This window comes from Schistocerca americana, chromosome 2, assembly GCF_021461395.2.
Source record: "Schistocerca americana isolate TAMUIC-IGC-003095 chromosome 2, iqSchAmer2.1, whole genome shotgun sequence".
Classification (NCBI taxonomy): domain Eukaryota; kingdom Metazoa; phylum Arthropoda; class Insecta; order Orthoptera; family Acrididae; genus Schistocerca; species Schistocerca americana.
In genome coordinates, this window is record NC_060120.1 from 917,379,083 (window position 1) to 917,392,848 (window position 13,766).

The following is a 13,766-nucleotide window of genomic DNA, read 5'->3' on the forward strand; positions in this document are numbered from 1 at the left end:
AGTGCCAGTCTCATCACTTTCTTGCAAAGTGTTGAGATGATGTGAGTATCCTTGAGTGGTGGCCACCTCTCCTCAATTCTTCCCCATGGTGCAGGCACGGTGACACATGATGGTGGAGGGGGGAGGCGCAGACTGTCATTTAACTCTCAGCACATTCGGTTCCATCCAGACTCCCAAACAGCTAACTGCTAGGCACTGTCTCAGTGTGTAGCTGTTAATGTTAATGCAGGGTTCCATACCAAACTTAGCTGGTAGCCCTCATTCCTCTTGATGAGACTTTCATGGAGCCTTATCTCAATTGATTCTTCATAATACTCTGCCAAAAGCCACCAGATCAGCACAACATTTTTGTTTTCTCAAATTTGAACATATGTCCCTCATTGAGTCTGTGTTCCGCCACTGTCAACTTACCTTTATGCCCCAGAAGTAGGTATCTACTGTGTTTCTTGCAGTGTTGCAAGATGCAACACTGTGTTTGCCTGCTGTGTTGGAGTCCACCCTCATAAGCGATGATGTATGCACCAGATAATTGAAGTTTCAGTTTGGCCTTTACCAAGCCAAACATATCTTTCATTTTTTATATTGATCAAAAATTAGTTTTGAAGTTGTTTTTTCTGACGAGTCTAACAATTTTGGCTGAAGGATGCTCAATATAGTGGTTAAAAGCAAAGGCAAATTCCTGTTGCTCTACTTTGTATTTGCAGATAGCTTTGTTGCTTGTTTTCTTCAGTGCACATGTGATCTGCACTTGCTTTATCTATTTTGACAAAGTGTCTCTTTAAGATGTTGCAACTCGGCTGGGAAGCTGTCTTTGTTGCAAATAGGGAGGTGCTGCGAACTAGAGTTATTAGAATATTGTACTACTGTGCTGAATGATGACAGTTCATTGCATGGAGCTACATATCTGTGTGAGTCTCATTTCTTTTTAGAAATGGAAGGCATCCATTCTGTTCTAGCTCCATCATGAACTGTATGTTTTGACAGATATTGCTGAGGTGGTTCAGGAACTAATTCAGTGTTTTTCTGCCATGTTTCCATGCAATGAATGTGTCATCCATGTAATGGAAGAAGTTTTTAGGTTTGAACCATGCAGTTCTTAGTACCATCTCCTCAAAGTTCCCCATATAGAAACTGAGAATCCCAGGGGCAAGTGACAAGCCTATGACTACTCCAACAGCTTGTTCTTTTAAGTCCCCACCACATCTCATGTAGGTTGTAGTTTTCCTGTTTGGGGCTGAGAAAGATCTTCTAAGACTACAGAGGTCTTAATGATACTTGTGTGAAAAGAGCTAAGCTAAGCTAACAAGCAGGTCACTCTTCTACAGCCACATCCCTTTTAGTGAGGTCATGAATTGAGCCAAGATCTTCCCATGATGAGTGCAATGTTCACTATTGCTTTCAGAAGGGAGGCTAGATACTCAGTCGCTCCATACATGGGCAAATTAAAGGTGTTGACTATTGTCCACAGTGGTACACATTCTTTGTGAATTTTAGGCAGTTCATACAAGCATGTTGCTCCTCGAACTTTGAGAGAGAGCAGTTTCATATCTTCTTTTGTTACAGCTGACACGTAAAGCAAAACTATTATTTTTCTTGCTCTCTTTGGTGTTGTGTCCTACCTTAATTTCCTGTTGGCTGGATCCTGTAGCAGAGAGCTTGTCTTCCAGTGGTAGTCTGCAGCACACAATAGAAATGTAACATGTCCTTTTCAAGCACATAGGCCTATTGTGTTTTATCTTCTCTTAGCAATCAGTGGTTTCCATTCTTTTGTGTAATATTTGATTTTGGAACTTGGGATTTGTTCATGATCCTGCATGTTTCTTGCCTAATTCCCTAGGCCATTTCCACTGGCAGGCCACAGACTGCTTCTTCATCACGAACTCATGACCATATGCAAAGGAATGCTGCTGCAGAAGGATGACCTGCCTCTGACCTTCACATGCCTACCACTTCAGTACAACTTGGTAATCTCATCAGATGTGGTGGGGATTTCTATGTACAAGTTGATGGAGTACCCACAGGCTTCTCAAAGCTAAAATCTTCTTCTGTTATGTGGATGACACCTTCATCATATTGGAACATGGAAGAGAGCTATGAATAAGTTCCTGGACCACCTGAATGTGTCCATAAAAACTTACAGTTCATCAAAGAGCTACAATAGAATGGAGGTCTTCCACTTTTAGAACGAAAGAAAGAAGTCCCACACAGATCTTCCAGCTGAGCTACAACATTTTGAAGATAAGTTTCACCAAAAGGGATGTAGTTAACCACAAATTAAATGTATGTTGAAGAAAACGAGTGACACGCAGCTGGGGCAAAAACTTGATAGAAGCGACCCCCCCCCCCTCCCCCCACCACCATGGAGCATTTTAGATAAGACATCACAAACTGAAAAAATCAGTTTTTCAAACGTATGTTCATTTTGTAGCCCACATCTTCTGAAGAGTGTGGAACATAAAACATATGTGTTTGAGGAAATGTAAGACATATTATTTGGTCTTAAGTGTGCCAAAGAGCAGTGACATGCCTCTTCACACAGCATTCTTCTGTCCCACATCACTATATTTTGCTTTGTGGAATTCAAAAGTGTATATTTTATAATGGAAGCCATTAATTTGCTGCCTCTCTCGCTCCCAGCTGGACAGTGTGATGTCCTAATCCCCCTAAAAAAAACTCAAAATTACTACTGAGAAGGATTATTTGTCACCAGGAGAATAGGAACTCACAATTAATACTGTGTAGGATTATTCGTGACTGGGAGAATAGGAACTATTCTGAAAATTTACATTCCTTATTGCCTATTAACTAATAACTTTCTCTTTTGTGTAACATAAAATTAAATATAGGAAACATAAAACAAATAAAGACAAAAGACAAGCAAGACAGTAATTTCTTCTATTCTTAGGTCCCATCATTGTTTTCTCTCTAATCTTGCTACAGTTTTACATGGAGTGCTTTCCTTTCTGCAAAAGAATCTCTTACCTCAAAAAAGTTTGTCAAATGTTTTGCTACATGAAAAATCAAACTATCATTATCTACTACTGAAAAAGCTGTTAATATGAATAGTTTCTCAATCTGATTACATCTATTTTGTCACTGTCTGCTAGACAAAATGAAATAGACCTTTCTAATATTGCAGCAATTGTAGCACATGCCAAATAAATGAGACTGTTTTGGCACTAATGGTCATTTTTGTGAACCTTGTTTACATAAGTAACATGACAGAACATAATTAACAAAATACCAATATCAAATGGTTAAGAGGCCTACTATAAGCAAAAGTTTTATGTTAGGAAATAGTTTCACATTTCATTCATATGCTCCATTTTCTCAAGCATAAGATCAAAAAGTAGTAGTATGAAATTTATTTGGTATTGTCATATTCATCCATATAACTTTTGTCATGTCCCCATTTCTTCTCCTTCCTCATTCGAAAAAACAATCTTTTCATCAATAATTCTGTAGCTATTCCTGCCATTGTCAAAACTTATTCTCTGGTTAACTTCACTAACCCTGCCAGAATCACCTGTTTAGTTATCCTGCATTTATTCTCCAGTTAGGCATTATTACTTGTTTGTACAATGCATTTTCCATGCTTATCCAAGAATAGAACTTAAGCTGCTTGTAACTGGGGACTGTACAATGGGCTCCTAGTAGTGTACCATCCTGGCAAAAGTTTTCTGTCAAAATTTCATTTTCTTGGGCACACCGAGGAACTAATATGTAATTTTTCAAACCTGTTATTTCTGTTAGTTTTTTACTTCCATTCTGGTAGTCCGCAATCACCTGTTTGAGTTTATTCGGCTCGACTTGTATAGCCTTGTCCCCTTTGGCTGTAGGAAAGTTTGTTATTTCTAGATGCCATGGGGATTCCCCTGGCAGAGACACCATATACACTATGCACACATTCAAAAATCAACTTACCATTCATTCAGAAATCAGCTTAGAATGTGTTCAAAACTGTTCAAAAACCAGCTGGGATGCATTTCAAAAACATGTGAATAATCGATAGACCAATGTGCCCTGGATGCTAGGTGCTTTGTGAAACAAGGTTATTTTCTTCAAGCATATGACTTTGGTGCCCCCTGAAATTGCTGCCTGGGGCCGACACCCTGGTTTTCCCCGCTCGCCCCTCACCCTAGATCTTGGCCTGTTGACACAGCCATGTACAAACAAGAAGTAGAGGAAGAGAAACTCAGACCTACTTCATGCACTTGCCATGAGAAGAACCTCTGGTTGTTAGTTCAGAAAAATTAAGTGGAAAAATATAAAATTATGAGTATTTTGGTTAGTTCCGGAGATGTGCTTGTATGATCTGATTTTTTATTCAAATCCTGGTGTGGCACAAATTTTCATTTCCCACATTTACTACATTACAAGTCCACCATTCCAAAATATATTTCATTTATATCATTTCATGCTGTTACATTTAATTGATTTCATTTCAGTAAATTTAACTGCTACAAGAATAGCTTAGATATTCTAACACAATGTCCATTAATTGGGTGAGAAGTGTGACATGGAACAGGCAAACAAATTAGTTTTGTTGTTCAGTACTTTTCATTGCTGTATCTTTAACTTTATGGAAGCATGTTAACATCAATTTAATGAGACAGACAAGTCAACTATTAATAAAATAAAACTCTTACCTATATGAAAACCATGGTCTGAAGTATATATTATGTAAGTATTGTCTAACACTCCTAATGATTCAAGCTCCATTATTACACTTTCTATTAGATCATCCACTGATAGTAAAGTTTCCCAGCGGTTGCGATAATGTGCATCTAGTATTTCCAGTGTAGATTCTGGTAAGACACTGGGTGACATGCGTAAAAGCCAGTGTTTATCCTGTACAAAAGGAAAAACATATAAATGTTCATATGCAAAATTATTATCATGTTTTAGCAGTTGGAAATTGGTTGGCTGACAGTACTGGCAATAATGGAAATTTCTAACGCATTAGCAAATGTATTCAAGTTAATAGACACTCATTACTGATTTATATTTTACCTGGATGGTATGGATCGTAAATGCAAGGATAGGCAGTAGTGATTTTAAATCTGTCACAGAGTTGTAATTCATGATAAACATCCATTAACACAATTGCTAGAAGTCAACAACATCAGCCACAATTATCTATTAGCAAGCATTTTAACATTTATTACAATGGAAGATTTTATAATAATGTGTAGATACAATGCAAGATAACTAAGAAAGGAAACATCAAGGAATAAATTTCAGAGTACATAGAAAATTGCTCTAAATTTCATTATTCTGTATCAGACATAATTAGGAATTGGAAAATACCTACCAAAGAAAATATCATGATATACAATTCATTTTATCTATCAGTTTTGACCTATGGATCAGAATGTTGGGCATGGACAAAGAAAGATCTGAGTGAAATACCAGCAACAGAGATGATCTTTCTATGAGGTATGCTGGATTGTATGAGAAAGGACAAGGCTATGAAATGAAACAATATGAAACATGCTTCAGATCAACCCATAAAATAAATTCACTATACTACACCAAAATCAAAAAGAGAAGTAAATTTAATAATTTTGTGACCAACAGTAGACTTTTTGATTCGTCAGAAGCTTTTGGCAATGATATTAAATAAACTGCAGATTTATGTGTTTACAGAAAACTATGTGGAATTACTGGCATCTTAGTACTAGAATGTAGAAAGTTATTAATAGTCAAGAGGATGGGAACTTGCTAGTGCAAGGTTTGTTACTAAGTGTAATCTTATTTATTATTTATATTAACAACTTGCTATATAACATAATTAGACCATCTATGTGCAGTTATTTATTTGCTAATGCTGTAGCACTGTCTATAACTTCAGAGACAATAGAAATGTTTGAGTATGAAATAGGTTGGATGACTGATAGTTTTGAAGCTCAGTGTAGTACAAACTCCCTCTGTATCAATCAAGGTGGAGCACAAGACCTCCATATTAAAGAGAATCATAAGACACCAATGGACAAGAACTGAGTGCTGTTAATTTCCTTGAGATAACAATTGATTCCAAATTTTCTTGGAGCTAAGTAGTACAGAAGGAAGAGTAGTGACCTTTTTCTCCCAACATACACATCTGAAGTACTCTTGAAGTAATTACCGTAATTAACAGTTTGAGTAGATTGGCACTAGTGATAATTTGTTGTTAGTATTTCACACTGCTTGGTTAGTAATCAAAACTTCTTCGGTTCTGCGTCCGACACCCACCACAACTTAAATATTGATTAATAATCAACATTGGCAGCTGAAGACTTTTGGCATAAGAAGTCACCCTCATTCTGCCAACAGCCTTGTCAAAAGAGGGCAGAGGAGCAGACAGAGGTTAAGGACACTCTCTTGCCACTATCTTGCCTGTGGTGGTAGGAGGGGGGGGGGGGGGGGGGGAACTGCCCTTTCAGGTGGAAGAATCAGCAATGATCAATGGCTTGAGCATGCAGAAGGCATTGGAAACCTCTGCATTAAAGACACATAATGTGTATCCACAGGACATGTGGTTTGTAATTGAAAAAAGTGTCATGAATATCTCTCCATTGGCAAAAGATACCAGAATAGTCCCCCATTCGGATCTCTGGGAGGGGACTACCAAAGGGGAGGTGACTGTGAGAAAAAGACTGAGTAACAACCAATGAAAGGATAATGATTTATGAGTCAGGGTGTTGAATCAGAAGCTTGAACATGGTAGGGAAGCTAGAAAATCTGAATAGGGAAATGCAAAGGCACAATCTTAGATATAATAGGGGTCACTGAAGTGAAATGGAAAGAAGACAAGGATTTCTGGTCTAATAAGTATTGGGTAATACCAACAGCAGCAGAAAATAGTATAATGGGAATGGGATTTGTTATGAATAGGAAGTCAGGGCAGCGAGTGTGTTACTGTGAACAGTTCAGTGATAGGGTGTTCTTATCAGAATTGACAGCAATCCACCATTGACAACAATAGTTCAGATATATATGCCAACATTGCAAGCTGTAGATGAAGAGATAGAGAAAGTATATGAGGCTATTGAAAGGTTAATACAGAACATAAAGGGAGATGAAAATCTAATAGTCGTGGGGGCCTGAAATGCAGTTGTAAAGGAAGGAGTAGAAGAAAAGGTTACAGGAGAATAAAGGCTTGGGACAAGGAATGAGAGAGGATAAAGACTAATTGAGTTCTGTAACAAATGTCAGCTAGTTATAGTGAATTCTCTGTTCAAGAATTGCGAGAATAGGAGATATAAATGGGAAAGGCTGGGTGGTATGGGAAGATTTTAGTTTGAGTAAATCATGGCCAGACAGAGATTCCGAATCAAATACTGGATTGTAAGGCATACCCAGGAGCAAATATAGACCCAGATCACAAGGCAGTAGTGATGAAGTGTAGGCTGAAGTTTAAGAGCTTAGTCAGGAAGAATCAATATGCAAAGAAGTGGGATACAGAAGTACTAAGAAATGACAAGATAAATTTGAAATTCTCCTAGGCTATAGATACAGCAAGAAGGAGTAGCTCAGTAGGCAGTACAGTTGAAGAGGAATGGATGTCTCTAAAAAGGGCAGTCACAGAAATTGGAAAGAAAAATATTGGTACAAAGGAGGTAACTGCAAAGAAACCATGGGTAACAGAAGAAATACTTCAGTTGATTGATGAAAGAAGGAAGTGCAAAAGTGTTTAAGGAGATTCAGAAATGCAAGTCACTGAGCATGAGAAATTTAAAGAAATGAAAAAAAGAAATGAATGTCAGAAGGATTTATTCAGCACTCTGGAAAGTCAAAACAAGCTTTGATGAAATTAAAAGTAAGGGAGGTAACGTTAAGAAAGCAATAGAAATTCCACTGTTAAATGCAGAAGAGAGAGTGGATAGGTGGAAAGAGTACATTGAAGGCCTCTGTGAGGGGGAAGATTTGTCTGATGTTATAGATGAAGAAACAGGAGTTGATTTAGAGGCGATCGAGGATCCAGTATTAGAGTCAGAACTTAAGAAGCTTTGGAAGACTTAGGCAGAAGGGATAGCTAACATTCCATCAGAATTTCTAACATGACTATCCATGTCCATTTGCAGAATATATGAGTCTGGCGAAATACCATCTGACTTCCAGAAAAATATCACCCAAACAATTCCAAAGACTAGAAGAGCTGACAAGTGCAAGGATTATTGCACAATCAACTTAATAGCTCATGCATCCTGACAAGAATAATATACAGAAGAATGGAAGCAAAAATTGAGGATGTGTTAGATGACAATCAGTTTGGCTTTAGGAAAGGTAAAGGCTCCAGAGAGGCAATTCTGATGTTGCAGTTGATAATGGAAGCAAGGCTAAAGAAAAATCAAGACATGTTCATAGAATTTATCAAACTGGAAAAAGCATTTGACAATTTACGAGTAAAAGGGTGCAAGTTGCACCAAATTCTGAGAAAAATGGGGTAAGCTATAGGGAGAGATGGGTAGAATACAATATGTACAAGAGCCAAGGACGACCAAGAACAAAGTGCTTGATTAAAAAGGGTGCAAGACATGGATGTAGTTTTTTGCTCCTCGTGTTCAATCTGCACATTGAAGTGTCAATAATGGAAATAAAAGAAAGTTTTAGAGTGGAATTAAAATTGAAAATGAAAGGATATCAATGATACAATTCACTGATGACATTGTTACCCTGAGTGAAAGTGAAGAAGGTTTACATGATCTGCTGAATGAAATGAAAAATCTACTGAGTACGGAAGAAAGACAAAAGTAATGAGAAGTAGTAGAAATGAGAAGTAGTAGAAATGAGAACAGTGAGAAACTGAACATCAGGAATTGGTTACAAAGTAGATGAAGTTAAGGTATTCTACAACTTAGGCAGCAAAATGACCAATGACAGATGTAGCAAGGACATCAAAGGCAGACTAGGCATTCCTGGCCATGATAAGTCTACTAGTATCAAACATAGGCCTTAATCTGAGGAAAAAATTTCTGAGAATGTATGTTTGGAGCCTAGCACTGTATGGTAGGGAGACACACACACACACACACACACACACACACACACACACACACACACACACACCTGCAGTCTCAGAGATCTGAAACCACACTGTGAGCGTCAGCACCTGTGCATGATGAGAGTGGTGACTGGGTGGGGGTAAGGAGGAGGCTGGGATGGGGAGGGGAGGGGGAGGGATTTTATGGTGGGAGTGGCGGACAGTGAAGTGTTGTGGTTTAGATGGAGGGCAGGAGACAAGGTTTGGAAGGAGGAGAGAAATAAAAATAAATAAATAAAAATAAACTAAAAAACTGGGTGTGGCAATGAAATGACGGCTGTGTAGTGCTGGAATGGGAGCAGGGAGGGGGCTGGATGGGTGAGGACAGCAACTAACGAAGGTTGAGGCCACAAGGGTTATGGGAACATAGGATGTATTGCAGGGAAAGTTCCCACCTGCACAATTCGGAAAAGCTGGTGTTGGTGGAAAGGATCCTCAAATCCCTCAACATGCAAACTAACCTTACATCTGCAGAAAGAACTGCAGTCCACCATCTAAAAACTGATCCCGACCTTATAATCCTACCCGCTGACAAAGGCTCCACACTGTTGCTTTGAACCACAAGGATTACCTGGCAGAAGGACTCTGTCAGCTGCCAGTTACTTCCACTTAGAAAACATGCCACAGTGATCCCATTCCAGTAATCCAACAGGATCTCCAGTCACTACTCAAATTCTTAGGCCCATCCCAGAACCTCTCCCCAGAGTCCATCTCTCAACTTAACCCTACCACTCCCCACACTCCCGCCTTCTACATGCTTCCTAAAGTCCATAAACCCAATCTCCCAGGAAGCCCCATTGTGGCTGGTTACTGTGCCCCCACTGAGAGAATCTCTGCTCTGGTAGGCCAACACCTTCAACCTATTACCCACAACCTATCCTCCAATATAAAAGATAGCAACCATTTCCTTGACCGACTCTCCACAGTTCCTGTTACTTTACCACACTGTACCCTGCCTGTCACTATTGATACCTCCTCCCTGTACATTAACATTCCTAATGCCCATGGCCTTACTGGTATCAAATACTACCTTTCCAGACGCCATATGGATTCCAAACCAACAACCTCCTTCCTGGTCTCCATGACCAACTATATCCTCACCCACAATTACTTCTCCTTTGAAGGCATTACCTGCAAACTAATCCACGATACGGCTACAGGAACCCACATGGCATCATCCTATGCTAACCTATTCATGGGCCATCTAGAGGAATCCTTCCTAAAAACCCAGAATCCTAAACCCCTCACCTGTTTCAGATTCATTTATGACATCTTTGCTATCTTGATTGAAGGTGAGGACACCTTAGTCACATTACTCCAGAACCTCAATAACTTCTCCCCCATTTGCTTCACCTGTCCTACTCAACCCAACAAGCCACCTTCATAGCTTTTGACCTTCACCTGAGAGATGGCTACATCAGTACCTCCGTCCATAATAACCACCAGCAAAACCTCCACTTCGACAGCTGCCACCCATTCCATACCAAGAAGTCCCTTCTGTACAGCCCAGCCACCTGTTATTGTTGCATCTGCAGGGACGAGCAGTCCCTCTCAAAATATACCAAGGGTCTCACTGAAGCCTTCACTGACCGTAATTATCTTCCCATCCTTGTACAAAAACAAATCTCCCGTGCCTTACCTTTCCAGTCTCCCAACACCTCCCGAAGTCCCACAGTCCGGCCACAGAGGAGCATTGCCCTCGTAACTCAGTACCATCTGGGACTGGAGCAACTGAATTACATTCTCCACCAGGGTTTTGATTATCTCTCGTCATGCCCTGAAATGAGAAATGTCCTACCCACTATCCTTCCCACCCCTCCAACCGTGATATTCCACTGTCCACCGAACCTACACAATATACTTGTCCATCCTTACACAACCCCTGCTCCCAATCCCTTACCTCATGGCTCATACCCCTGTGATAGACCTAGATGCAAGACCTGTCCCATACATACCCCTACCACCACCTACTGCAGTCCGGTCACTAACATCACCTGTCCCATCAACGGCAGGGCTACCTGTGAAACCAGTCATGTGATTTACAAACTAAGGTGCAACCACTGTGCTGCATTCTACGTAGACATGACAACCAACAAGCTATCTGTCCGCATGAACGGCCACCGACAAACTGCAGCCAAAAAGCTAGTGGACCACCCTGTTGCTGAACACACTGCCAAACATGATCTCCCTCATCTCAATGACTGCTTCACGGCCTGTGCCATATGGATCCTTTCCACCAACACCAGCTTTTCTGAATTGTGCAGGTGAGAACTTTCCCTGCAATACATCCTACATTCCCGTAACCCTCCTGGCCTCAACCTTTTTTAGTCACTGTCCTCACACATCCAGCCCCCTCCCTGTTCCCATTCCAGCACCACATAGCCGTCATTTCATCACCACACCCAGTCATTTAATTTCTTTTTATTTATTTCTTTTTATTTCTCGCCTTTCCACTACTTACCCCTACCCCCTCTTCTGCCCTCCGTCTAAGCTGCAACACTTCACTGTCCGCCACTCCCACCATACTATCCCTCCCCCTCCCAACCCCAGCCTCCTCCTTCCCCCCACCCAGTCGCCACTCCCATCATGCACTGGTGCTGCTGCTCGAAGTGTGATTTCAGCTCTCTGAGACCGCAGACGTGTGTGCAAGTTGCGCTTGCATGAGTGTGTGTGTTTACATATGTGTATGTGTGTCTACTGCTGACAAAGGCCTTAATGGCCAAAAGCTATAATTGTGTGAATCTTTTTGTTGTGCCTATTGTGACCCAGCATCTCTGCTATATGGTGAGTAGCAACTTTTCTTCAGTGAATGTTGAAAAGTAAATGGACTGATAAAGTAAGGAATGAGGTGGTCTGCGCATAATCAGAGAGGAAAGGAATATAGGGAAGACATTGATAAAGAGATGTGACAGGATGATAGGACATCTGTTAAGATGTCAGGAAATCAATTCCAAGGTACCGTACTAGAGGGAGCTGTAGAGTGCAAAAATTGTAGAGGACAGCAGAGATTGGAATACATCCACCAAATAATTGAGTATGTAGGTTGCAAGTGGTACTCTGAGATGAAGGGGTTGACACTGGAGAGGAATTCGTGGTAGGTCACAACAAACCAGTCTGAAGACTGTTGACTCAAAAAAAAATGTACACTTGATAGAAATATTGATCAGTGATAGCTTCTGACCATTGATGTGTAACTTGACATGTTTCACTATCCCTGAAGTGTGTCCTTCTTGGTGGGATTGATGAAACACAATGTATGAATGAGTGAGTGAGTGAGTGAGTGAGTGAGTGAGTGATTGAGGTAACTGCACAACAAAAGAGATATGTATATACTCACCCAGAGGGAACTATACCTTTTTGTTAGTATTCTGATGGTGAGTGCTGTCTATTATGCCTTTATATGTAGTCATATAGCATATTATACCATTAAGTGGGCTCAGGAAAAAAATGTGACCAATGTATTTAAATTATAGAAGAATACAGTGAGGATAAAGGACACAAACCTAGCTTCAAATAATTAAAGACATTACCATTGTTATCTATGATGGAAGATTGGAAAGTTATGCACAGTAATTTTATGACCAAAACCTTTTAAAAAAATCACAAATGAACTTAAATCTTGTACCTACTTTTCTACATGGTCACCAACATTTACAACACATTTCTCTGATTGCATTGTTTGTAGAAGTTCATTTGGTTCAAGTGTAGTCATCTGTGGATCACCGATTTCACTTCTGCATCTGTTGTGAAGCATTGGCCAGCCAGTAATTTCTCCGTGGGACCTTAGAGATAAAGTACAATACTACAAGGTCCAGGCTGTATTATGGATGCTGGAGTGCCTTCCATCAAAACTTGGCAATTTTCTCACCAATAAGAGCAGCAACAAAGGGGCGAGCATTATCAGGAAGAAGTTTGACACCATTGGCACTAATGTTGTGATGTTTGTCACAAAGGACACTATGCAGTTCAACCAAAGTTTTACTGTAGGCTGCAGCATTCACTGTAGTCCTGTGTTCATCCAAGTTCATCAATAACACACCATGTGTATCCTAGAACACTGTCACAAGTACCTTCCTAGCAGTTTAAGTCACTTTGAAGTTATCTGTACTGGGGAACCAGGAAGTTTTCACTCCACAGAGGACTGCTTGGTTTCAGGCATGTAGTGATATGCCCATAATTCATCACTAGTGATGATTACTTTCAGAAAGTCATAACCCTTTGGCTGCATGGTGCATTAAGTGATCATGTCTTCATCCGATGGCTCTTCTGGTTGTCTGTCAAGTTCTTAGTCACCCAGCAAGCACTATCTGTACAAAATTTCAACATGTCATGAACAGTACCATACACTGCACCATAGGAAATGTTGAACTGCTGTGATACAGTTTGCAGTTGCACATACCAGTCATACAAAATTGCTGCTTCAATGGCTCTGGCATTCTGTGAGGTTGCAGCTGTTACCAGCTGCCCACTGTGTGGTGGATCACTAAGGTTCACATGCCCCTCTTTAAACAATGCACACCACCTGAAGATATTAGTTGTCCTAACACACACACACACACACACACACACACACACACACACACACACACACCATGTATGTCCCTGTGAATTTTATTTGGTTTGCCCTTTGGTCCACAAATATCAAACTACAGTTCACTGTTCTTCACAAGTTGTTGATAGTAACATGCATGCCATGTTTGTTTCTTAGTTCAAGCTTCTATCACTAGAACTGCACATGAAA

The 13,766-nt window shown here is 40.2% G+C and overlaps 1 protein-coding gene across 1 annotated transcript in view; it reads right to left on the minus strand.

The window, feature by feature from the left end:
* Positions 1–13,766, minus strand: part of LOC124595777 (N-acetylglucosamine-6-sulfatase-like) — a 107,018-nt gene that overhangs the window by 17,748 nt on the left and 75,504 nt on the right. Inside the window, exon 6 of the mRNA XM_047134663.1 lies at positions 4,650–4,851. Within this exon, the coding sequence (XP_046990619.1) occupies positions 4,650–4,851 (202 nt within the window). The remainder of the gene's footprint in view (positions 1–4,649; positions 4,852–13,766) is intronic.